The 27,754-nt window shown below is 49.0% G+C and overlaps 1 protein-coding gene across 5 annotated transcripts in view; it reads left to right on the top strand.

The window, feature by feature from the left end:
- Positions 1-27,754, top strand: part of rfx6 (regulatory factor X, 6) — a 128,889-nt gene that overhangs the window by 46,195 nt on the left and 54,940 nt on the right. For 4 of the 5 annotated variants that reach the window (XM_072499412.1, XM_072499411.1, XM_072499410.1 and 1 more), the window contains exons 13-16: positions 4,725-4,834; positions 4,946-5,063; positions 10,248-10,370; positions 27,401-27,607. In XM_072499412.1, coding sequence (XP_072355513.1) covers positions 4,725-4,834; positions 4,946-5,063; positions 10,248-10,370; positions 27,401-27,607 — 558 coding nt within the window. The remainder of the gene's footprint in view (positions 1-4,724; positions 4,835-4,945; positions 5,064-10,247; positions 10,371-27,400; positions 27,608-27,754) is intronic. The other variant, XM_072499409.1, reaches the window with a different exon arrangement.

The following is a 27,754-nucleotide window of genomic DNA, read 5'->3' as shown; positions in this document are numbered from 1 at the left end:
CTCCCCTCTGAGCCTATACCCATTACTGTTCCCATTACCCATACCACCTGTTTAGTCCATTTCACTGAGCCCCCTGCTATGAGACCATGGCTACCCGACTATATCCTTGAACCTGCCATGCTAACACATTCCACTAAACCCCTCTGGCAGTTTGTTGCGCTGCCAGTTCATTCCATTCAACCCCTAAGACACCACCATTGGCAGCACCAACCCATTCTTCAGAGCCATCACCGCTGCCCAGATCCCCACTTCCCACACAGTCACAGGTCTCCACATACACAGCATGCAAGGCCCTTCCCTCATTCCCACATCCCTGTACTCTCCCCTTCCCTCCATGGCTCTGTTCCTGCCCCTGAATTCCTCCTTCCCTGGCCATCCTTCCTGCCCCTTGCTCCTTGGACTGCCAATCATCGCCTCATTGAACAACACTCCTCGAAGAGGAAAATACTGGCTATTCACTCCAGCTCCCAGAAGGTTATATCTCACCTACTGCATGCCACTTGTATGCAGTTGTAAACCTAAATGCATGTACTGCTCACTCACCGATAACGTAATTGGGAAGGGGAACTTAATTCTGGTGAACTGGCCTTTTAATGAGCATGTTGGCATGCAGATGCATGCAAATACCCTGCCCGACACTTGCCGTTGATGAGCTGACTTTTAGCCTCCTGCTCAATTAGATTCCTGTAGCTTTGCTTCCAGCTCCCAGGAGCAGCACAAGGTTTTGTCTTTAAACATTTCTGGTACTTTTCCATTTAGCGAGTCTTAGCTGTACTACCTTAGCAGTGACAGTATATCATTGCCTGCAAAATCCAATTGATCTCAAGAACAAAGACAGCAGGTCCTTAACCCATCCTCTCAGCAGGGGGAAACTCAAAAAGGAGGAATAGTGAAGTATTGGCTTTTTACAGGTATCTGTTTGAGTGATGTGAGTTCAAAGAGTCATGTTGTACAACTTGGTCTGTACAGCTTGGATCATTTTGTAAATGGACAATTCAAATTCTAATGTTGCTAAAAACTGAGTTTTCACAGCACTCCTCATGTGCATGAAGATGTTCATAAGTTCATAAGATATAGGAGCAGAATTAGGCCATTTTGCCCATTCAGTCTGCTCCGCCATTTGATCATGCCATATCTCATCCTGGCCTTAACTCCACCGGCTTGCCCTTTCTCCATAACCCTTCAACTCATTACCAATTAAAAATCTGTCTTAGAGTTGGCACGGTCGTGCAGTGCTTAGCACTGCTGCCTCACTGCACCGGGGACCCGGGTTCGATCCTGGCCCTGGTCACTGTCCGTGTGAAGTTTGCACATTCTCCCCGTGACTGCGTGGGTTTCTCCCCACAACCCGAAGATGTGCAGGGTAGGTGGATTGGCCAAGTTAAAATTGCCCCTCAATTGGAAAAAAACCGAAATGGGTACTCTAAATTTATATTTTAAAAAATTAGTCCATCTCCTCCTTAAATTTACTCATTGTCCCAGCATCTACTACACTCAAAATGGAACTTACTGCTCCCATTATCCAGCTGGAAGACAAATGCAAAATTGTGATTGAGATGCAAACTTCCATGCACCTCATAGTTTAAAGAAACAGCTGGCCAGCACAGAGGTCATCTTTCAACATCAAAAGAAGACAGAAGCAAATTAGGTCAGAGGTGGTAATGGGTGTGTTGCATCGCTCTTTCAGCTAGCGAGGTGGCAGAGCCTAAGGACAGTGAAGATAAAAGCAACTTACTGTGAATGCTGGAACCTGAAACAAAAAGAGAAAATACTGGACAGGCCTGACAGCATCTGTGGAGAGAGAGAAGGGAGCTAATGCTTCAAGCCTCTTTGTCAGAGTTGGAGAGAACTGGAAATAGGGTCAGATTTATGCTGTAAATGCGCAGACTGGGTGACTGCTTTGCAGAATACTTTCAGTCTGTCCACAAGCAGGACCCAGACCTTCCTGTCTGACCTGAATGCCATGCTGCTACCTCCACTGGGGGCACAAATGAGTTCCACACTGCACATCAGTGTGAGCGTGTAAATAAATGCAAATGGGTCTGAATGGTGATCTATGCTCCACCCTCCCATGATTCTCTGGTCCCTGCAGCCAGAAATCACGTGGGCGCAGTTCATTTGTGGCCTCTACAATCGTGGCCATAGCATGGTGGACCACCACACCAGAGGCACAATGGTAGACATCATCTAAGTCCACCCGAGCTCATCTGAGCCCCGACCCAACCTCTTCCCGCACTGCACGGCAGCCTCCAACCCTCAGATTGCCTGCCCCAACTCCAAGTACTGGTGTGACTGAAGCTACCCCGCCCTTAGGACACCTGTAATAGAGAGACCGCCCACAGGGATCCCTGTGATTGAGAGATTCCCTACAGGGACCAATGTAATAGGGGACCCCCCCCCCCCCACTTCCCCACTCCCCAGGGACCCCTGTGATAGTGAGACCTCCCCAAGAGGATCCCTAGGATAGGATGACTCTGCTCCACCGAGACCCCCACGGATCCCCTGTAATAGGGCAGCCCCCACATGGACCCCTCTAATTGGGGAACGCCACAGAGACCCGCTGCCTGAAGGAACCCCCTCCACAGACCCTCCCACACAGACCACCCGCCAGACACAGACCCCTACCCCCAGAAAAGGGTCCTCTGTCGGGAAGCTAGAGAGCATTACAGCTGTAATACCTTGCAGCTCCACGTGTCCATTCCTCGAAGGAGAGCAGCTGTACCTGTGCCTGGTTCCTACAGATCCACTATCTGCAGGCCATTCATAGCTATCGAGCAGTGGTCGTAATTGACATCTGCAGCTTTGACCCATTCCTATCCTTTCATGCTTCAATTGCGTAAGTGGTGAAACCCCAATGTTTGTAAACATTGACCACATCAAAGAGATGTAAGTGCACTAAGTGTATTCCAGTCACTCAAGCCTGTGATTTCAATGCACTATCTCTCTTTGATGTGGTCAGTGTTTATAAACATCGGGGTGTCACCATCTGGGTCATTTAGGACGTCCTCTTCCCCAACGTGGGTTGCAGACTCAAGCCTGCTCTCCTGGACAGCACCTGTCAGGTGGTGGATGAGGAAGTTATCGCTGTCAGTCTCACCAGGAGGAGACAGCTGGTGATCCGGACGTGTAGGGGGTCACTGGTGAGCCCTCTGACAGGGGCAGAGAAGCAGGGAGGGTTCCGTAGCCTGCTGTGCAGGAGTCCTCTGGTTGGAATGAGCTCTGCTGGTTCCCTGCTTCCTCTGCAGTGGGGCAGGGCTTCTGAAGAGTGTCAACACCTGGTGGGCCCCTGATTGAGTTTGGTCTTTGATGATACAGCTGGGGTATGAGGATGTCCAGAGGGGCGGCTTGGGTGGGTTCTCAGATGACCAGAGCATTTAAAGAACACAGGCAGCACTCAGCAGTGTGAAAAGCCAGGGGCCTGTAAGTGGCACCTAAAGGGTGCATTTAAAAGATAGACTGCAGCAATGGACACCTGAGCCAGGTCACCCAGTCCCAAGGGGGTGAGGCTAAGTCCACGGACTTGGCAGTAAGTCACTACCCACTATTGCCCCATCCCGGGCCGCCATTCCCCAGAAAACCCGATATTTTTCAATGGTTTTACATGTTTCTTTAGCCTCCTGCTCCTCCTCCTCGGCCATGGCACCCAGTCCATATTTGTGAATACTTGTAGTAATTCACGCCCACGAGACTTCTGTTTGAGAGGAGCGGAGCATTGAGGAAGGGTGTGGAGCATACTGTGTCCAAGTCGCTTATCAGACTTAAATGCATGCAAATACCAGTTTTTAATACTGCCACTTGCGTGGGGGGCAGACCTTCTTATCGCCACCAGTGAGGGACCGGAGCATGACGCCCGTATCGGCACCAGACATGGACCTTGAATTTGGCCGGACATCAGATTCTCTGCCTGATTTGCGCTGTTGCAAGATAAAGAGTTTATGAGTTCAAATCTCCAGATTGTCATATAGAAACAGTAAATGCTGGGAATACTCAACCTGTTAAGTATTTCCAGCATTTCTGTTTTTATTTCAGATTTCCAGCAATCGCAGTATTTTGTTCCAGAAGTTAAAGGTACATTTTCGCTGCGATACATTGTGCACCACATAAGCAACACCTCACCTGTTGGTTTTAAATGCTGACTGGATTTGCACATTGATTGCCCATTAAATGCCCTGCAGAAAGTTACGACTAGAACATAACCTTTTTAACGAGGGCTTTTTTCATGAGATGGTAATTGCTAATAAAGTATTAACAAACCTCTTTGGCCAGAAAGGGAACAACTACAGCTGCACAATCTCATTCATGAATGTAGTGAATTATTGTTAGAGAATGTAGCAACTTCAAATTTAATTTTTTCTACTTTTGGTTTCTGTTTTCCCTCTGAATCCATTCGTTATTTCATGCTTTCTATTTGTGACTTGATTCTAAATTACCTACTCTAATTCACCCTCCTTCTGTTTCTTTCTCAATCCTTCAATCTCCTGATGTCCCATTTCCCCGATCATATTATTAGCTCACTCCTCCAGCAAGTTACGATTTGAAAACATTTTCAGCAGGAAGGTGGAGAAAAAGGTGGACTGTGCCCATTTAGCCCATATAAAAGTAGTCAGCTTATATTTAATGAGAGGTTCTCTTATGTTTTTGACCTTCTGTTGCCATTTGAAACTGACTACTCTGGGTTTTTGAGTAGTTAGAGCAATCTCATGTTTTCCTTTTTTACATGCCAGATGACTCTATTACAGTGTTTCAAGAACTGAAGGACCTGCTGAAGAAAAATGCTACTGTGGAATCATTCATTGAATGGTTGGATATAATAGTAGAGCAAAGAGTCATCAAGGTATCTTTTAGAGATGCAGTATTTATATAAGAGTTAAAAACAGACTTTCTTTCAATATTATTTGTGCTTTTCTCGAATATTGTGACTTTGAACTTATTGTATTTTTTTAAGCCCAGCAAACAAAATGGAAGATCCCTTAAGAAGAGAGCCCAAGATTTTCTTTTGAGATGGAGTTTTTTCGGAGCCCGTGTCATGCATAACCTTACTCTCAACAATGCTTCAAGCTTCGGTAAATATTTTTGTTTTTTTACACAGTCCAATATCCGTGTGTACTTAAGTGTGATATTACGATGAGACTGCACAACAATGGATATGAGTTTTGTACTCTTAATTCAGGAGCTACAGGTCTGACTCCACTTTCAGAAAGAAATACTGTTCACAGAAAAGTGCATCTTGGAGCATAATGGCGATGGAGGGAATCAGACTGGGGCTGGTTTAGCACACTGGGCTAAGTCGCTGGCTTTTAAAGCAAACCAAGGCAGGCCAGCAGCACGGTTCAATTCCCGTACCAGCCTCCCCGAACAGGCACCGGAATGTGGCGACTAGGGGCTTTTCACAGTAACTTCATTGAAGCCTACTCGTGACAATAAGTGATTTTCATTTTTTCATTTCATTTTCATTTCATTTTTCACATCTCAGGCTCTGAGTCTGGAATTGCCACTGCTTGTTAGAAGTGCCGGTTTGATCAATCACTCCTAATATCTTCTAAGGGAGTTCTGTCATTTCATTCCCCACACCCAGCCGTATTAATGCCTGACCTTTCAAACAGTTTTCAGGTATGATCTGTAGCTTTAGTGACAGTGTTTTAATAATCATTGCAATTGGTGCTGAGAGGGTAACCAGATGGACTGAGAAAAAGAAGTAAAGGTCTGGAGAGCAAAATTCTTCCTGTTGATAATATTGATAGATTTAACACAAACACAAAATGTGATTTACCGTTTTGTACTTCTGTGACTTCCTTGTCATATGGATGGGAAGTGTCTTTCATAGAACTTGAACAGGACTATCAGCATTAAAATATATTACTGACTAAACACAGGAAAAATTACTCAGTGGGTCAGACAGCATCAGTGGAGAGAGAAACAGAGCTAAGAGGCTGCCATGTGTGGCTCTTAACGAATGAAATGAAAATCGCTTATTGTCACAAGTAGGCTTCAATGAAGTTACTGTGAAAAGCCCCTAGTCGCCACATTCCGGCGCCTGTTCGGGGAGGCTGGTACGGGAATTGAACCGTGCTACTGGCCTGCTTTGGTCCGCTTTAAAAGCCAGCGATTTAGCCCAGAGTGCTAAACCAGCCCCAGGTACGCCACTGGAGTAGCTGCTATGAACAGCAGAGGCCACAAAGTGGCAGACACATATCTTCTGGCCACGTCTGGTGCAACCTGTGTGGTATGCCATACTTGGCAGAGTGTTCATATGGGTATGTACCTGAAGCTTGAAAGTGGGCATTTTGCGACATCAAACAGCTTGTCAGGCTGATTCGACACTTGTTTTACCATGTTAGAATGTGAAGGTTCAATAAACATCCTAGCCCAAAAATTCTCAACTGAACATGCATTTAGCTGAGTGAGTCTCATTGACACTATTCAAAGGGTTATTCATGCAATTAGGAGGAAACATACATTTGACTTGGTTTTGCAAACGTTGTACTACGTCCTTGAAGAAGTTCTACTGCTTCCTTTGGTTTTGAAGGAAGTGCTGCTACATCTTGACATGGAGGTTGGAGAAGTTTTCTGCCCTGTGGACAGAAAGACTGCAGGAGTTCTGGGGCCTGTAGTTGGAGTCCTGCTTAATTTGCAACATAACAGGAAGGTAGAGCTGAAGCTGCAGAGAGGGGACGTATACACCGCGGGAAGAGAAAGATGGCTTCCTACAGATGGCCCTACCCATCAAGGTTTTTAGATAGCAATTCTCCTACTTCCATCTTAGACAACAGCAATATTTGAGTCACCTGAGATTTACCAAGGAGGTAGTCACAGAACTATACCATCTCATTCTGCACCCTCACAGCAGGTTGATAATAGCTCTGACAGTGGTTGACAAGGTCACTGTCGCTCTCAACTACTACACAGCTGAAAGGAGGTAGAGGTAACATTTGCAAAATTTCCCAGTTTACTATCATCTCTGAATCCCAGAGGTGATAGTGGTCCTGTATGCCAGGAGAGAAAACTTCATTGTCTTCTCTCCTGGCATAGAGTGCAGACCACCAATTGACTGCACGTGTGGCTCTGCAGACCCCATTGTAAGCAAGGAGATGCACCGTGATCGAAACGGATTCTGCCCCATCAATGTACAGTTGGTGTGCAGCCATACCCAAACGATTGTGTTTCTAAATGCCTGCTGTTCTGCCAGCAGTCACGACACCTTCAATCTTAGGCAGTCTGGCATCCCTGCTGTCTTTGGGCCATGATGATGAACTAGAAGCAGCTGTATACCGATGAGGAATGCCCCATATACATGGCTCATGACTCCCTCCAGCCCAACATACATCACTATTCTCCACTGTCTGAGCACAATGATCCGACCAAAGGTTGCCATCAGGAACATCGTGGAGCAGTCCATCAGCATTCTGAAGCAATGGTTTTGCAGTATGAATAACTTAAGAAGCCCGACAAATTTTCTGTAGAATATATTTCAAAATTTGTGATAGTCTGCTGTATCCTCCATAACCCTGATATTATGTGAATGCAACCCTTGTCACCAAGCTAAGGGAGATGGCATGAGGGACCCCTTTGCCCTGGATGGGAAGTCTGTGTGTGCCTAATGAGACTCCGCTTTTCTCTGCACGTCAGCGTGTCACCCCCATTGCTCCACAAATCCCCAACTTTCAATCCCTTTGGTCCCATCACAGTGAAATACTGCAATAAAAGCTACCAACAAAAAAACTTGCCATGATAATTTTGGAGCTTTAACAGCAGCATAGACAAGTTGAGTTAAATGGTCTGTTTCTGTGCTGTCCATTCTGTGACATTTGTTATTTATAGTTCAAAAGTTCTTGAGCATTCCTGATAACTTTCTGAAGTTTGCCTTTAGCTGCAGTTCAACTGCACTTAGCACAAAGTCAAATTGTGAGACTAAACTGTGAAATTTTGGGCAGCACGGTAGCACAAGTGATTAGCACTGTGGCTTCACAGTGCCAGGGTCCTAGGTTTGATTCCCTGCTGGGTCACTGATTGTGCGGAGTCTGCACGCTCTCCCCGTGTCTGTGTGGGTTTCCTCCGGGTGCTCCAGTTTCCTCCCACAGTCCAAAGATGTGCAGGTTAGGTGGATTGGCTATTAAAAATTGCCCCTTGTGACCAAATAAGGTTAGGAGGGGTTATTGGGTAACGGGGATAGGGTGGAAGTGAGGGCTTAAGTGGGTTGGTGAAGACTCGATGGACCGAATGGCCTCCTTCTGCACTCTATGTTCTATGTTAAATAATAATTCTACAAATTGGCACTTCCAGCAAGGAGTGGCACTAGTATTCAGTGCATTTTTGGGATGCTGCAGACCGAGCAGTCAGGATTACCCATGGTGTGCTCCCAGTGAGAATTGCTTACTGCTGGGAATGCCGAATCACTGACTATCCCTTCATCTTCTCATGTTCATGTCAAATTAGTTACTTGAACATATTCTGGTCAACTTCATGTCTAAGATTTACTGCAATTTGCACTAATTGAAAGTTCAAGTTATTTTGAATCAATGTCAAATATGTAGTATAGCTGTGCTGTGTTTTAGTTTTGCTTCATTTTAATAAAAGGTAAATATAAAGGTAAATATTAAGCAGTGCTGAGTAAAAATATACACCTTTTTATTCGCTCATCCTATAAGGGTATATTACTACTATTCAAGAATCTGTTTTATTTTTATGATATTATCCAACATTTTGAAACTAACAAAATGTGCAAGTATCTGCTGAATCCTGCAGATGAATGAATGTTGGACCATTGTAGTTGAACACGATCTTATTCTCACTTAATATTTACCCATTCACGGTTTCCATCGGAGACGGCCAATGAGTAGTACTCGGAGCGAGGATCCTGACTGACCTGGCCACTTTCTCATCCGAAAGTTATTTGTAAATCCCAGTTGTTGGTCTGTTTCAAGTCAGCTAATTCAGGGACAACTTAATAGCAAAACGGACCGCAGTACTTTGAACTCCCACTGGGGCTGAGAACAGAGGTGGGCAGGAGCTAAAAATAGCCCTTCCAGCTGGCATGCTGGTCCTCTGACCATCCCGTCCAGGGCATTTTGCAGAGGTGAGATGAGATGGAGGAGGCACAGTAGGATGGAGTATCAGGGATCCCAACCGGACAAGGTAGGTAGCCGAATTGACTCATTGAGGCCAATGTCATTTCCAAGTTGGTCTGTGGGTTCCCAGGGGATACCGGGCCAATGCAGGTGCTTCAAGGTGGCTCCCAGCAGCGTACCAGCAGTATGTGCTCCATAAAGTCAGACTCCCTGTCTGTCTCGATAAAGGAGCAGACATAAGCCACCACTGTTTTTAAATTTAAGATTGAAGATTTGAAAGTGGAGTGTCTCCATCTTAAAGCACACTCTCCCTTACCTACCTTTCATTACAGCCTACTGCTCCTCTTAAGCTGGAAGGCACCTGATTCTTGCAGCAGCTTCGAGAACCCACCTACCATCCTGGATTGTGTGACAATCCCATCTCTCGGCCAATTAAGGGAGCACCCCTGTGAAAATCATGATGAGTGGCTCTTTTCCATGGGCATGGTGTAGGCATCCAGAATCAGTCCCAACATCTGTTTCCTACCCCCAGAAGGGGACGTCCTCCCAGAGAGTTTGTTGCTCTGCACACTTAGCCATTCAGGGTAGCTGATGATTCCATTTCTAAATAGTGTTCGCTCAAAAGAACATCAAGCAAAGCCATCATTGAAGAATAAGATAGGGATTTAGCTTGAAGAATCAGGACAGTATTAATTTGTGACCACAGTCTGGGGAGCTAATTGTGGAGAGATCAACTGCGCAGCTCACAAAGGTATTGTGCACATCTCACTTTAAAGTGCTGTTTAGAATTCAGCAGCTGTGAAAGAATTTTTGATTCAGGCACAGACAGACCCCTTTTCAGAATAGTATCTAATGTCATTTTTAAAAGTTTGAAGAACAGAAAATACCACACAAACAAATGCACAAAGTATAAATATGTACCTACTTTGTTCCTGAAGTTTGCCTTCCATTCATCGGTGTTTTCTTTTCATGTAATTAGTTGTTTCACAGTCTGTGGGGGCAGTAAACAAAGTAAGAGGTGGGTGAACCTTACACCAGATTAGGGTCTGAATTAAAAAAACAGTGCCTTGTTTGAGGTAGAAGGGGTTAATTTGCTGTCAAACAAGGAGTTTTATTTTCCTTGCTTCTTAAAGTGAGCAGATGGTCACTGAGATAACTTTGCTTCACTCCCTCTCCACCTAGGTTCCTTTCATCTAATTCGAATGCTGCTGGATGAATATATTCTACTAGCCATGGAGACACAATTCAACAATGACAAGGAGCAGGAGCTGCAGAATCTTCTGGACAAATATATGAAAAATGCAGGTACTTTTACTAAAAAAAAGCCAATCGTTTCTTCTTTTTGAAAATATGAAGTATGAAATATTACAGCCATGGTTTTCTATGACCAAGAAACACAGCAAGAGCCTTGTTTTTATCATGTCTGTTAAAATGGACTGGGTTAGAGGCGGGGCAGGTGGCATAATTGCTTATGTTCTGAAGTTTAATTATTGATTTTAAAAAATTATTTCATGAGATTTGAGTATTGCTGGCTAGACCAGCACTCTGGGGCTGGTTTAGCACAGGGCTAAATCAATGGCTTTGAAAGCAGACCAAGGCAGGACAGCAGCACGGTTCAATTCCCATAACAGCCTCCCCGAACAGGCGCCGGAATGTGGCGACTAGGGGCTTTTCACAGTAACTTCATTGAAGCCTACTTGTGACAATAAGCAATTTTCGTTTTCATTTTTTTTCCCACTTATTACCCATGCCTAATTGCCCTTGAGAAGGAGGTGGTGAGCTGCCTTCTTTGAACCACTCAGTTTATGTGATGTAGGTGCTGTTAAGAATGGAGTTCCAGGATTTTGACCCAGTAACAGTGAAGAGCAGTGATATAGTTCCAAGGTAAAGCATCAAAAGTCTGAGAACACGCATGATCAGATTCAAAAACAGCTTCTTCCCTCACCCTGTGTTTGCGTGGGTTTTGCCCCACAATCCAAAGATGTGCAAGCTAGGTGGACTGGCCACGCTAAATTGCCCCTTAATTGGAAAAAATTAATTGGGTACTCTAAATTTTAAAAACACAGCTTGTTCCCCGCTGTTACCAGACTCCTAAATGACCCTTTTATAGAACATACTGTGCAGAAGGAGGCCATTCGGCCCATCAAGTCTGCACCGACCCACTTAAGCCCTCAATTCCATCCTATCCCCGTAACCCAATAAGTCTTCCTAACCTTTTTGGTCACCAAGGGCAATTTATCATGGCCAATCCACCTAACCTGCATGACTTTGGACTGTGGGAGGAAACCAGAGCACCCGGAGGAAACCCACGCAGACACAGAGGGAACGTGCAGACTCCGCACAGACAGTGATCCAGCAGGGAATCGAACATGGGACCCTGGCGCTGTGAAGCCACAGTGCTATCCACTTGTGCTACCGTTATGAACTGACCTGATTAATACTACACTCCTGTATGCTTCACCCGATGCCTGTGTTTGTGTATTTGCATCGTGGACCTTGTGTTGCCCTTCTATGTATTTTCTTTTTCTTATATTTTCTTTTCCTGTGCTAAATGATCTGTTTGAGCTGCTCGCAGAAAAATACTTTTCACCGTACCTCGGTAAACGTGACAATAAACAAATCCAATTAAGGCTCAGAAGAAAGTGCACAACGTAATTATGGGTGCGTTCTAAAGGCTGCATTGTGACGACTAGGGATGCAATATGGCCAGTAAATCTCATGAGATGCTTCGCGGGAAATTTATCCGGCTCACCACCTGTCGAGAGAGCTAACAAGATCAAGCGAGACGTCGTGATCGGAATCATGCTCTGAGTGGGCAGGACCTAAATTTGCACATTTAAGCGTGCAGGTAGGCACACATAGGTATGTCTATACCAGAGCTGACCTATCCCCTGAGGTCCAAGGGCCTTGCCAAGGAGACCTCAGCCGGGTGCCGTTTAGCACTGCTCTCCACAAACAGGGTGGGGGACTCCCAGTCGATCAGAGTCCCCCAGGTAGTCACCCTCTAGGCAGGGTGGTTCCATGCCATCCCAGATTCCACCAGGGTACCTTGGCACTGCCAGCCTGGCATGGTAGGGTGCCCAGGTGACATGCTATGCTGGCAGGGACACTACCAGTCAGGCACTGCAAAGGTCGCATTTTGCTCACACCAGGGATCGGGCCCGGAGGTGCCCTGCCCTTATGATGTCAACAAGTAAGTTGAGGGATCCGGAGATCGCGCTGGGGGACCGAGAAATCAGAGTGCCATTTTTAAATGGCGCCTTGATCTCTTCCTGCACTGACGAGCGGAGCTCCTCAGTGCAGGAAATGAAGATCGGCAGAACGCTGAGACCTTTCGATGGCGGGGTTATTCCCTGTGCTTGTAAACACCCTGCTAAACCCATACACAACGGGACTCTTTTTTTACTTTAAATCGCGTCCTATGTTTATTATCAAGACTTTTAGTGCAGTTAGCTTCCAGACAGCCTAATCACAAACTGAACTGTTTATCTGTCCTAGGCTGATCTTGCAGTGTAAAACAGTAAACAGCTCAGCATGATGGGATTTCTAACTTTGAGTGTGATTTGAATGCCTCATTTGGTAGACTTTTGAAACTTTTCCCTTGATTCTTACTATGCCAATGGGGCATATAATGGATGCCTATATTCAATCAGAAGCTGCAAGCTTATTGGCTTGGGTGGGTAAGGTGCTAATTCCCCCTACAATAAACTTAGAATTATCCCAGCGACCCCTTTAAACGAGACCACAGGATAATACCTTTTTGGGGGTCCTGGATCAGTGTTTGTTTACGCTATTTGTTCATGCCCAGTTTTGTCATTTAGTGGCTTGTTACAACTGGTCTCAGCAGAGCAGTGTGGCTGGTGATCCTTTTTGACAGGTGAGGCATATGATACTCACATATGACAACATTGTATCTCCAGTCCTTACTGACCCCATGGTCATGTTTGAAAGAATACCACAGTGTTGATGTCAAGTTCAATGTTTTAACAAACATAAGATGCTAATAGGATGAAGAAGTAGTGACAAATAGGTAAATGTACAGTTGACCAAACAAGAAAGCATTTGCCAGTCACAATGAAGAATGAGAGAAAAGTCTGCATTAACAATGGATCAATGAATAAGACAGGTTCCCTGTATCCTGGGCCATATCAACATGGTCAACACACAAAAGCAAAGTGTTTGAAGTTATAGTTTGATGAAAATAGAAATAGATTTTGGGTGGAATTCAACTGGAACATTTCTAGAGGCGCAATTCAGCGGCCTCGTTTCACTCAAGTGAGAGCGCGATGAGGCCGGTGAATAGCGGGAGAGGCCAAAACAACTGCAGCGGGCGCCAAACAGTTTGCGATGCAACTGGCCCACTCTGGTAGATGAAATCGGGATCCCCCTGCACTGTGGCAAGAAACCAATCACCACTTAAGCCCTATTTCCATACAATTAATGGGAGCCACCGTATATCCAATAGCCTCCCGTAATTCAGCGGCTTCCCCAGCAAGTGGTCATGCCCTGGGACCGATTAATACTCCGTTTGAAAAAAGTGAACCTGGCGGATGGGCTGCCGTGGGGAGCCGAGGAGGTGAGCAGCCATCTTCGCTCATAGGTAGTGACCCCGGGGGCACTGGGCTTGCTGCCCCTTTGCTCGGAGGGGAGTGGGGGGGGGGGGGGGGGCAACGGGGGAGGTGGGGGGCTGCAGCCCTGGTTGGAGGTGAGCCACCATAGGGGGCTTGGACTTTTAGGGTGGGAGGGAGAAAGGGCTGGGGCGGTCTCAGCTGGAGGGGGTGGGGTTGGGGGGGGGGGCAACAGTGCATGGGTCCTCCAACCCCTGGATCGTGTGTTCCCATCCCAGGGACAATCCTAGTCCCTGCCTGTCTGCCCCACAGACGACCCGTAACTCCCACTGACTGCAGAGGCCTCTGGCCTTGCGGCTGAAGGCTATTGCTAATCGAGAATTGGCAATCGTGGTTAAGTGAGCGCTTCACACATCCCAAGTGGATCCCTGTGGGTGGGCGTACCATGTAGCATTTGGGGCTTATTGCCCAGCATCCCAATCACACCTTGATACATGGACACTGTGCCTGGACATTGTGGTAGGCAGCGCCACAGATGCAACAGCCAACCTCCAAACACCCAGGCAATGGGCCACAGCCCCAGGTACATGGCTGGCCGGGTGTTTGACAACGTTCTGGGATGCAATCCAGTGGGCAGGGAACCCCCCCCCCCCACCCCCAAACCGCTGCCGGGTGTGTATGGGCAGGGCGTGTCAGTGAGGGAGGATGCGCTGGTGGGGGAGGCCAGAACCCCATGTCTGGGGGGAGGGTGGGGCATGGGTGGTAGGCCTGCATCGCGGAATAAAGAGCAGGAGGCATCATACTGGTTGCGGTGAGGGTATTTTAATATGTCTCGTACAAGTGTACACCACAGTCTAACTCACCTGATGGCACAACCCCCCTCTCCCCCCACCCATGCCCTTCCTTACCACCTACCTACCCCCCCCCCCCTCCCCACCTCCCTCCTAAGTGTCCTCTCAGTGCTCCTCAACGTTCTTGGCCTTCCTTGTTCCAGAATGCACATCAGAGGCAGCCAGTTGCTTACCTCATCCCGTGGCCTTTGATGCCCCTGGTGTGCATCCTCTGGGTGCTCTGGGACCTGATGGCCCTTGACGGCGGCACATGCATAGTCGTGTCGTGCAGTTCCGGGTGCTGACTGCAAGATGCGGCTTTGCAAGAGGGGTGGAACTCAGGGAGCTGGTGGCTACAGTCGCCAATCCATAGGATGGGGCCGGGTTGCCACACTGCGCCCCCTCCTCCCACTCGGTGCCTATAGGGCCCTGGAGCACCTCGGGATGGAGGGGCAGCTGGATTGAGCCCCGGCTGTCCATGCATCATCCGGCTCTGCCAACCCTGGTGGCTCCCCATGGTCCAGTCCGCACCATCGTATCGACACAATGCCCACCTGCGACTGGGGCAAGCTCTGCCGCACCTCGGCCAATCCCATCTGAGACTGGGACATGTCCCGCTGCACCTCATCAAGGTCAGCCTGGTGCTGGGTGACATCCCCCAGTGAGACAGACATTCTGCAAAGACCCTCAGCCATGGCCGTCACCGACTGTGCCAAGCCTTGGGCACCTCCCGTAATGCTGCTGATGTCATGTACCAGGCACTCCACTATGGCCACGACCCTTGCAGTGGTGAAGACTTCTCTTGCAATCTGTAGCCTCTGTGACTCCTCCAATCAGCTATGGACCTGCTGGAGTGTTGCTGACATCTTAATCCTGGACAACTAACATTGCCCACTGAGGTGTGACTGCGCTGCGGAGGGTGGGGTTGATAGCTGTGATTACCTTGAGACAATTCACACCTCTTTATCCTTCTCTCCAGTCGCACTTTCTGGACCTGTGAAGAATTAATTACCTGCAAAGACTCACATTCAAATTATCATCCTGCATCATTGAATTTGTCTATATATGTGTTTGTGGAACCCACCTCTTCATTCACCTGAGGAAGGAGCTGCGCTCCGAAAGCTAGTGATTCGAAACAAACCTATTGGACTTTATAATAATAATAATATTCATTGTCACATGTAGGCTTACATTAACACTGTAATGAAGTTCCTGTGAAAAGCCCCTAGTTGCCACATTCCGGCACCTGTTCGGATACACAGAGGGAGAATTAAGTATGTCCAATTCACCTAACAGCACGTCTTTCGAGACTTGTGCAAGGAAACCGGAGCACCCAGAGGAAACCCACGCAGACACGAGGAGAGCATGCAGACTCCGCACAGACAGTGACCCAAGCCGGGAATCGAACCTGGCACCCTGGAGCTGTGAAGCAACAGTGCTAACCACTGTGCTTCCGTGCTTTAACCTGGTGTTGTAAGACTTCTTACTGTGCCCACAACAGTCCAACGCCAGCATCTCCACATCATGGCCCTCTGGAATAGACATCCTTGTTCTCCAAGAAAGAGGGAAGAATGATATTGATAGTGTTGCAATATATTTGGATGTTGCTGCCTGGTACACAGGGTCAGACTCTATGAATTCATCTCCTTGGCTACAGACAGAAAAAAAACATCTTTTTGTGACTTCCTGGATTACGGTCTCCAGCTCTGCATCTCAGAACCTGGGAGACCTCCCTCTTGGATGCTGTTTCATTTTTTATCCTTCTGCCTTGCACAACAGGAAATGAGCAGTAGCTTCTGTGAAATTAGTGGATCTCCTCTTTAAGAGGGCCAGATTGTCTTTAAGAGGGGAAGGCTGCCTTCAAGAGTTGCAGGATAGTTGAAACATGTGCTAGCCACACACAATGCTGTGCTGCCAATTGCTTATTCAGCCACACATTTGCCACAATCATTCAAATGAGAAGGCAGTTTGAAGTTTGTATGCTGCCTGCCTCAATGTAACTGGATGTGGACCAATTGCAAATTATGACCCTCATGGCCAAAAATGGGAGCAACTTAGCGCTCGCAATTTAACTAAAAAAGAGAGTCCGTTTTAGTGCCAGGAATGACCCCCCTATCCAACAGCACTCTGGCGGGGAACGCCCCGCCGGGGCCGCACTTAGCCACATGTCCTCACTGAGGGGCTCCAATGAGTGGAACTCCTTAGAACAGGAAGAGATTGGGATGCCATTATTGGTTGGCATCACAATCTCTCCACCTCCTGATTGACCTCCACACCCCCCAAATTACCCAACCCACCGATCAGGGAGCATCCTTGAGCACCTCCGCACTTCAGCACATACCAGCTGGGCACGCTGGGCCCGATCACCGCCACGGGCAAAATGCCATCTTGGTCCTTGGCACTGCCTGCCTGGCACCCTGGCCGTTCCCTCTGCCAGCCTGGCAGTGCCAGGGTGGCACACAGATGATATTGCCAGATGGCACCAACAGTTTGATCTGTGAGGCTTAATGTATGTCTGGAATCCCGGGATAAGCTTCGCCCATCGAAACTGGAGTCCCAGTTTGTCAGTGTGTAAAGATCCACGGGAAATGTCACCTGGCTGATGGCGAGAGGGACCCTTCACCACAGAGGGACTGTGCGGGAGTGTGGGACTCCTTCAGGAACTGTGAGTGTCTTGTAATATGTGTGATTGTGGGATTAACTCACTCTGTGATACAGTGTGTGTGTGGGATTTACTCACTTTCTGATACAGCGTGTGTGGAATTTACTCACTCTCTGATACAATGTGTGTATGTGGGATTTACTCACTCTCTGATACAGTGTGTGAGTGTGGGATTTACTCACTCTCTGATACAGTGTGTGAGTGTGGGATTTACTCACTCTGTGATACAGTGTGCAAATTTGGAATCTACTCACTCTGATGTAGCTGTATAGAACCTTAGTTAGGCCACACTTGGAGTATAGTGTTCAATTCTGGTCACCACACTACCAGAAGGATGTGGAGGCTTTAGAGAGGGTGCAGAAGAGATTTACCAGGATGTTGCCTGGTACGGAGGGCATTAGCTATAGGAAAGGTTGAATAAACTCGGTTTGTTCTCATTGGAACGATGGAGGTTGAGGGGCGACCTAGAGGTCTACAAAATTATGAGGGGCAGAGACAAAATGGATAGTCAGAGGCTTTTCCCCAGGGTAGAGGGGTCAATTACTAGGGGGCATAGGTTTAAGGTTTAGAGGAGATGTACAAGGAAGTTTTTTACACAGAGGGTAGTGGGTGCCTGGAACCCGCTGCCGGAGGAGGTGGTGGAAGCAGGGACGATAGTGACATTTAACGGGCATCTTGACAAATACATGAATAGGATGGGAATAGAGGGATACGGACCCAGGAAGTGTAGAAGATTGTAGTTTAGACGGGCAGCATGGTCGTCACAGGCTTGGAGGGCCGAAGGGCCTGTTCCTGTGCTGTACTTTTCTTTGTTCTTTGTTCTGAGTTCATCATCTACCGGCCGTGTCCCAATTGTGGCAGACCGCAGCGGCAAATCGCTCTCCACTAATATTTAGCTCCTAATCCTTAGTTTGAACTCATGCACAGTATTCCCCTCATGTCAACTGTTTTGTTTCATTCTATTTAAATGCATCTTTGCTAATTACATCAATTATTCCTTATGCTGGCAAGCTATACAAATTCAAGTTGTTGAAAAATTAACTCATGATTCAAATAAACGAAGCAGTGATTATTGTACCATTAGGCACTAAAACTTCATTTTTCATTTCATTGACCTTTTTTTAATTCAGAGGAAGAGACTGAAGGGGGAGTTAAGGGAGCAATGGCCTTGTGGGGAAGAGGTGGTTGGGTTGCCAAATGTTTCACCACATGACTTGCTCCCAAAGTTCAGCCAGTGACGGGCCAGCACGTTCATCCTCGTGGCACACGGCCTTCCTGCACCAATTGGAAAGCAACAAAACTGATTGCCCAATTGCATAATGCTTGATTGTGAACCAAACAGCCCTTTTCCCCCCATTTCCAATATTTTTTATTTGGTAAAGAGACATGTTCAAAATTTTGAAAGATAGGCGGGATTCTCCGTTGGCTGACGCCGGAATCGGGAAATTCGATTAGGCGGAGAATCGGTTCAGACGCCAAAATCGCGCCAGGTGCTGATTTGCCGCCAAATCGGAATTCTCCGTCACCTTGACAGTGGTGTCAATGCGGTCCGGAACGCACATACAGTAAACACCGTTTACATATCATTAGCAGGCGTGACTCGGTATTCTCTGGGGCCTCCGCATTTCTCCACCTCCGATGGGCTGAGTTCCAGACAGCGCAGTTCACTTGTGCTTTTAAAAATCGTGAAACTGCCACTGTGGGTGATGAGGGAGAGAGGAGGTACGATACAGAGAGGTGCGACTGTGGGCTGCCGGGCCGGGCACTGGCTGGGCTGGCTGGGGTGATGGGGCCCTGCCAGAGCCGGGGTGGATGGTGATGGGGGAACAGGCCGAATGGCCGGGGTGCCACCCCAACAGGACTGGGGCGGTGTCCAGTCGTTAACTGCCATTGCCATGGCCTGCAGAACAGCCATCTTGATGCACACCCCACTGTGCACCCATTTTGACCCCTGGTTCTGCAGGGTGCAGCCTTATGGGTGTCCCCACTCCCGTACTCCACCCTCCGTCATACCCCCCCACCCGACCGCAATCCACAGGGAGGACATCAAGTAGCCCATTCAGTGCAACTCCCACAGTGGCCCCTACGGCCCCCACCAGGTGACGGTACCCCTGGCATCAGGGATGGTGCCAGCAACGATGTGGCCAGGGGTGCAGAGATGGAGGATGGACATGCAGGGGCAGAGATCCCAGCGCCAACCGGGGCCACATGTAGCCCGTTAGACTTAGTTGGGCCTGGGTGTATGCACTCCCATGGGGACCTTTCACACCCTGCAGACAATGGATATTGGAATTCAATCAGCAATGTTGGCCTTCCTCCAAGTCGCCGCAGCCCTGGGGGATACTCTGCGACAGTACAAACTGGCACTGCTCAAGGAGGAAGAAACTGCAGCAGTGAAGCATGCCGCAGAGGGACAGGTGGCCGCAGAGGGACAGGTGGCCGCAGAGGGACAGGTGGCCGCAGAGGGACAGGTGGCCGCAGAGGGACAGGTGGCCGCAGAGGGACAGGTGGCAGCTGCCCAGGATGGTGAGCTGGCCGTCAATGAGCATGCCGTCGAAGACTCCGGCTGAGCAGAGAGACAGTGCGACATATCTCCCAGAGCATGGCACACCTGATACCGTGAGGGTATGGGGGAGGATACCCGCTCCCGATGGCCATCAAGATAACGGTCACCCTGAACCTTTACAGCACGGTGTCCTTCCAGGCGCCGAATGGGGACCTGTCCAGGATCTCACAGACCTCGGTGCACAGGTGCATCCGTGCTGTTGTGGAGGCCCTATATGCCCAGTCAGCACAATAGATCCACTTCAATATAAACAGAGCCCACCAGGATGCCTGGGCAGCGGAGTTTAGCGCAATTGCCGATGTGGCCCAGGTCCAGGGGGTGATCAATGGGATGTATGTCCCCCAATAGCACCTGCAGATGATAGGCCGCTCTACACAAACAAAAAGGGGTTTTACTCGATGAAAGTGCAGCTGATATGTGACCATCAGCTGCACATTATGCACGTCTGTGCCCGATACCCAGGCAGTGTGCACGATACCTTCATCCTGGCATACTCAACGATTCCTGACATGTTCAGGATGCCCTGCTGGCTGGGGGGTTCGCTCCTGGGTGGCATGGGTTATTTACTGCGGTCCTGACTGATGACGCCTGTCCGGAGGCCACAGACCGATGCCGAGACCCACTACAATGGTGCCCATGCAGCGACCAGAGTCATGATCGAGTGGTGCTTCCGCCTCCTGAAGATGCCTGGACCACTCTGGAGGGGCCCTCGGGTATGATGCTGAGAGGACGCCCGCATAGTGGCTGCCTGCCTGCTGCCGCCTCCACAACATGGTGCAGCAGAGGAGTGACGTGCTGGAGGAGGAGGATGAACATCAGGCCTCATCCGACGAGGAGGATGCGGGGAAACGGGAAGATGGGCAGGTCATGGGGCCAGGCAGGCATGGGAGGCCGCACAATGTGCACGCCAACATGCCCGGGATGCTCTGATCGCCTCCAGGTTCATTGACGGAGGCGGGGATGGGGAGGTGGCAGGAGACGCGGACACCACATCCCTCCGCCACAGATCTCCCGCCCCACCCTACCGGCCACCCCCTGCCTTCACCCCTCTTTCATGATACACACCTGCCGCACAACTGTGTGCGGGGCCTGGGTTGGACTGGGTCTGGTCCATGGGATGGAGGATGATTACAACCCGCTCTGCGATTGTCATAATATACACCAGTATATCATGATGCAGAGACACACACTGATGGACACACAGCAAGATCAATCAACACACACAACACTGCAGCCAATCACCAATTAGAGCACACTCACTATAAAGACAGGGGGCATCAGAGTTCCCGCTCATTCGGGATGCAGCCTCCTACAAGGACAGAGCTTACAGCTTACAGCACAGGTCCTCACCATGTGCTGAGTGCATAGACTGGTTAGGACAGGCATAGGTCTTTAGTTTAATCTAACATCGTGTTAACCCAGAGTGAAAGTATGTTCAACAGTTTCTAACTTAATAAAATAGTGTTGTACTATTTTAAGTATTGGTGGCCTGTATGTGTTCCACGGATCCAGAACACCCAACACATCAGCGATGAGCTGTGGTGCTCCACATCGTTCGACAACATCTGACTCATGCCCACAATAGCACTTTCCACCGTCCACCTGGGTGATCCCTGCATGTGAGCTGGCCATTCAATCACACGGTTCCATCAAATCCCCTGGGGTGGTGGTGGTGGGGACGGTTGGGGGAGAGGGTGGGGAGCCCAGGCCATGCCTCCCACAGTTCTGACAGAGCACCGAGGCAGGTTGTAACAGTTTGAACAGGTGTTTAATCTGACAATGTATATACAGATTTGTGCCCTGCACCCATGCCAACTTAACTGGTGTCTACCTTTCTGACCTTATGGGCCCTAACGCTACGTCTTGGTAGGTCCCCAGACGGTACATCAGGAGTCGAGAAGGCCTGCTGTGAATTCCGCCCTGTGGCCTGGGTCCCTGTTGGTGGCCTTCTTCTGGGGAGACCGTGCCTGTATGGGCCCGGCTGCGACTTGAATGTAGCGTGGTGCCACCCTGTTCTGTCCACTACCCACCAGATGCGTCAGGGACAGGGGTGGGTGAGACCGAGGTGCTGCAGTGTTCCAGCACCTCCTCTATGGGAGTCACCGACATGGGTCCCATCACCTCATCCTCCGACATAATGACATATGAGAATAAATAAATATCTAGAAATCACAAACTTTATCTGGCAAGGAAAGCAATTGCTAATCAGTGTAATGAGAAAAGGAGGATTTCAGTAACACATGGTGGGATTCACATTCACAACAGCGGGATTGTCCGGTCCTGCTGCAATGAATGGGAAATTTAGCTGAGTGGCAAATTCTCCACCCTGGCTAGCAGCAGTAGCAGGGCAGACTCGCAACGGGGGCAAAAAGCCTGGAATTTCATCCTTGTACTGCTATCAGTGCTGCGTTTTGCATTGTATTCGTGCTGGGGACACAAATGACTTGCACAGGTTCAGGGAACAAAGCTTATTGCAGTTTGAATGAGGACATTCTGGGATAATATCCAGACGTCTCCTTATCCTGCGATGTGGCATTGGCTCAGCACTATCATGCTGAGCAAGGAAGCTTGCCTGTCCAGTGGAATCTCTTTAAAATATTGAACCGATTGTCTTTGTATCCATGTTTGGTGGCTTCAAAATTCAGCTACCCTTTTCCCTTGTTAGTTTGCTGATAAACTTAGGGCTGTCCACTATGCCGAGTCGAAATAATGGCCTGAAAGTTATCAGCCTGAAGAAGGCCCACCGCTGGGGCCAAAAGCAAAAGTGGACCCTGCTCCAGCGGACAGTGGGACACTGCGATGACATTAAGCCAGGGATGCCCAGTTATCAAAGGGGCTGGGGATCAGGAACCTGGGAGGTAGTTTTTGCTGAAGCTGCAGCTTGAGGGAGAAGGTGTCTCAATGCTAGAGACAAGTAAGTATTTCTGAGGAAGCCAGGGCCAGGTAGGAAGGCTCTGATAGTCATGGGGGTGAATGTGGATTGGGCAGTGGTGGGGCGGGGAGGGGGTGGGGTGGAGGTGGGGAGTGTTATTGCAGCAGTGGCAAGTATGCATAGAGGTGACATTTGCTTCCAGAGGTCTTCTCCAGGGGACACAAGGCTTACCTGGCAGTCTCCTAGTATGGTGATAGCCAAAACAATGGATGGGAAGTGGCCCTTTAAGTGGGTGAATTGGCTTGCCATTGGGCAGTTGTGCGACTAAATATCCCGCCGCTGGCACTGTGCCATGGCAGTGGGAAAAGGTCAGGCTTCTATCTAATTCAGATCTATTTGTCACTATTTATGAAACTTATCTGTGTGGGTTTCCTCCAGGTCCTCCAGTTTCCTCCCACAGTCCAGAGGTGTGCAGGTTAGGTGGATTGACAATGCTAAAATTGTCCCTTAGTGTCCAAAGATGTGCAGGTTAGGTGGGGTTATGGGGATAGAGCAGGGGAGTGACTTGGGGAGGGTGCTCTTTCAGAGGGTCAGTGCAGACTCGATGGGCTGAATGTCCTAGATCTGCACTGTAGGGATTCTAAATCCCTTCATAATTCTGAACACATCAATAGGATCTCCTCTTCACCTTCTTTGTTCTACAGAAGAGTCCCAGTTTCTTTCGTCTTCCCTCATACTTAAAGCCTTTCATCCCTGATGTTGGGCGGGATTCTCTGACTCGTCAGCCGGCCAATGGCGTTTCCCATTGTGGGTAGCCCCACGCCGTCGGGAAATCCCCTGGCTGCCGGCGCAACGGAGAAACCCGACAGCGGAGACTCCAGCCTGTTATTCCTGTCAATGTTGTTATGTAACCCCACTAAGAATAAGAGAAATAATCCAGACTGATACTTCAGTGGAGTACTGATGGAGTGCTGCATTGCCAGAAGTGCCAAATTTCAGGTGAAACTTAAGTTAAGACTGTTGGCTGTTCAGATGAATGTAAAAGGTCTAATTATTCAAAGCAGAGCAAAGGGTTCTCCAAATGTCCTGTTCAGTATTACTCCAGCAATTATCTGGTCATTCATTCAGTTTCTGGTTACCGATATAAACAACGTGTCCATTTCAAAAGTACTATAACTGTTGTAAAATGCTTTGAGATGTCCTGAAGGTAGGTTGAAATGCCATGTACATGCAAATTCTTTCTGGGCAACTGTGTTCATCATTTTACTAGCATCAACAAACAGAAAATGAATGAATGATATACCAGGTGAGCCGTTTTTGATGGTGTCAGTTGAAGAAATGTTATTAAGACAGCAAAGAGCTCTCTGCTCCTATTTAAGTCGCGTAATGGGATCATTTTACAATACCAGTTTCTAAACAGGAATGCAGGGCCTCAGTAATGACACTTAAATGCTGCACCGTTAGCAAACCATTGCTTTGGCACCAAACATATCAGCCTAGATTGTTTGCTCGAGTCTATACTAAAGGTTTTGTCTACAAACATCTGGCGCAGTGTTGCAGAAGCTATCACTGAGCCAACCCCACTGTTGTGTGACAGAAAGCTACTAGAGTCTGACGAGTCAAAACCACACACCTTATCAGCATAATGCACTGGTAATTTTCTTTCTCCTTCTCCAGTGAGAACCACCTTTATCAGTTAAGGCATTGATTTGCAGAGTTGCCTATAGCCATAAAGGATGAATGCTAATTCAGCCACAAGTCTTCTGCTTCAGGTCCCTTTACTGAGCCATTTTAACTGCTAACATCAGCAGCACTTTGCTGAAATATTGTGAGTCCATCTACCTGGTTCAGAATTCAGATTAGTGAATCTGCAATGTTCCAATCTGCAACTATGAGCAGGATTCTCTGTTCAGAAGACTAAGGGCTTGATTCTCCAATTTCTGGCGTCAAAATTGCATTCGGCGATTGGCCGGAGAATCCATTTTGACGGCAAAATCGGGGGCGGTGCTCTTTTTTGGATGCTCCACCTCCTCTAAAACAGCGTAATCGTTGAGCCATTAAGACGGCCTCAGGACATCATTTGAAGGCTCTCCCGCGATGCTCCGCCCCCAATGGACTGACTTCCCGATGGCATGTGGCGCGTGGGCTCTGAGGTTTCGTCAACCTCGCGTGGCAGCTGCGGACTGTATCCAGCGCTGTCACAGTTGGGGGGGGGGGCGTGCCGTTCCGCTGGCCGGGGGGGGGGGGGAGCGGGGGGGGCGGGGGGGATTTGGAGGGGGCTGGGGGGATTGGTGAGGGGTAATCTGGGGGGTGGTGAGGGGGGATTACAGGGGGGCACTATCTGACAGGCCGGGTCTGCACGCTGCTGGCGCCATGTTGTACCGCATGACCGCTGCAAGTCGCCACCTTGCGCATAGGCAGCCACGGACCCAGCAATTCTCCATCCTTATCTGCAGGCAAACCTGGGGGCTTTACATGGCGTGGCTGCTAGCCCCGATGCGGGGGCGGTGGGGTCGACTTTCTGGTTGTAAAACTAGACACGTGCTCCGGACATAGCCTCAAAATCGGAGAATCTTGCCCTAAGTTCCCCTGCTGGAGTAGAAATGCTCTGGTTTTCTGCCAGCTCTTGGAGTGGTGTGATTCCCTCTCCTTTGCCATGCAAATTTATGCATGGAGGAGAGCTCACAGGATTCCATCAGAATCCTGGTATTGGGCCACCATTTTGCGTGTGCGGCCTGACACCGAGATCCAGCAGTGGGCCCCCGCACAACGCAAATTCTTCCCCTCCACCTCCGCTGACAAGTAGGGGCATCCTCTCTGTCTCCCCACCACCCCCCACCTCCACCACGGGAATAACGGGTCATGCACCACACAGCACGCAAACATGAGGGTGAAGCAACCACCCCCACGACTGCCAATCATAAATCCTCCACCAACCCGCCATCAAACCCCTAACAGAGCACCCCAACAGAGATGCCCATTAGAGACCTCCATCAGACCCCCCCAACAGAGTCCCCGACAGAAACCTTCCTGTGAAAAAGAGGAAGTTCAAACACTTAACTGCCTTTGACCTGGTGAGGGGTGATCAATCATAGCAAGACTGTTTAGAAGCATTGTGGTTTGCATCAAAGCAGGATAATGGAGATGCATTCAAGCGTGAAAGGAATGACCAATGAACAATTCACCAAGCAGTTATCTCTTGAGTTAAAAAGCTGTCAATCACTGGTTCATGCAATGTATTGCTGCATGAAATTGAATGGAAGATCTGCAATTCAATGGCTGTCAAGGGATTTCAAGCCCTTTGAAGTGTACTGGACTGTCCAGGAGGCCTCAAACACTTGTAACTGCCACTGCTTTAAACACTTCTGTCTGAGGCAGCAGATATTAGGAAAGGATAAGTGAAAATGCAGTGATTTTTCAACCTGCTGCCTGGACTGCTCTTCAGGTTTCAGGCATGGGTCTCTGATCGGGGTGGGGTGGGTTCTGATGTGGGGGGGGGGCAAGATTTGCAAAATTGGAGGGGTCCTCCAATGGGCTTTGGGGGGCACTTACATTACACACCTACCTCCTTGACCCACCGTGCCAGGGCCACGCTTGGAAATACTTGCACCAATCCATACCTGCGTGAATCCTAGCTGAGAGAGGCCTGGAGCATCGTGGGGATCTGGAGAATTGGGCTTCCAGCCCATAAATCAGATGTGAATGGGTACAAATGTCCTATTTGCATCCTCATGCTGGAGCAAGACATGTAGCTCATTGCCGGGACCAGAACATCGGAATGGGATCAGCGCCGTTTTTAGCCCAATGCTCGATTCTCCGGCGGATCGGGAACCCCGCTCCCGGCAGCGGGTTCCGGAGAATCCTGACTGCAGGGTGGTCTGGTTTACCCCTAGCAGGATAGTGGGGTGAGAATCGCCGGGGGCTGGCGTGAATCCTGCCCCTGCCGGTTGCCGAATTCTCCGGCACCGGATATTCAGCGGGGGCGGGAATCGGGCCGTGTCGGTTGGCGGGCCTCCCCCCGGCGATTCTCCGGCCCGGATGGGCCGAAGTCCCGCTGCTGGAATGCCTGTCCCCCCGGCGTGGATTAAACCACCTCTCTTACCGGCGGGACAAGGCGGCGCAGGCGGGCTTCAGGGTCCTGGGGGGGGGCGCGGGGCGATCTGGCCCCGGGGGGATGCCCCCACGGTGGCCTGGCCCATGATCGGGGCCCACCAATCCGTGGGCGGGCCTGTGCCGTGGGGGCACTCTTTTCCTTCCGCCTTCGCCACGGTCTCCACCATGGCGGAGGCGGAAGAAACCCCCTCCACTGCGCATGCGCGGGGATACCATGAGCGGCCGCTGACGCTCCTGCGCATGCACCGCATGGCAAAGTCAGTGTCGCGCCAGCTGGCGGGGCACCAAAGGCCTTTTCCGCCAGCTGGCGGGGCGGAAATCAGTCCGGCGCGGGCCTAGCCCCTCAAGGTTAGGGCTCGGCCGCTCAAGATGTAGAGGATTCTGCACCTTTGGGACGGCATGATGCTGGACTGATTCGCGCGTTTTTGGCGCCGGTCGGCGGACATCGCGCCGATTGCGGAGAATTCCGCCCGTGATGTGTCGATTATCAAGAAACTGATAAGTGTAAAAAAGGTTTTCTTCATGTCGCAATTACGTCTTTTCTCAATCACCCTTGTTTCTAAATTTTATCCAGAAATTCCCTACAATATTTGAACACTTCCCATCATTTTTGTTCTAATTCATGATCTAAGTAAACAGTTTTGAAGATAACACCTTTGAACATAATTAAGTGTTCCCTGCTGTTTCATTCAATTGTTCAGCATTTTTTTGTTTACCTCTACAGATGTGAGTAAAGCAACATTCACAGCATCACCAAGTTCCTGTTTTCTTGCAAACCGTAATAAAAGCATGTTGCTTTCTAATGATGCCATGGTAAAAAATGAATCTCTGGCAGAGCAGCCATATCCATCTCTGCCAGTAAACCAACACAACATAGCTGCGAGTCTGACTCCATTCCCAAATGCTGAAAATGACTCTCTTCAAATAGCAAGTAAGAAAGTAGACCTGTAATTTTATCAATACTGTGGTGTGGTTTAGATTAAATGTCTTTATAACTGATACACTATGTTCGGCCCTCAAATCAGATTCTGTGGTTGCTTCCAAATGATCCAAAGAAAATACCCACTTAATAATAATA

The sequence above is a fragment of the Scyliorhinus torazame genome, chromosome 4, assembly GCF_047496885.1.
Source record: "Scyliorhinus torazame isolate Kashiwa2021f chromosome 4, sScyTor2.1, whole genome shotgun sequence".
Classification (NCBI taxonomy): domain Eukaryota; kingdom Metazoa; phylum Chordata; class Chondrichthyes; order Carcharhiniformes; family Scyliorhinidae; genus Scyliorhinus; species Scyliorhinus torazame.
This window is presented reverse-complemented; position numbering and strand designations above follow the sequence as displayed.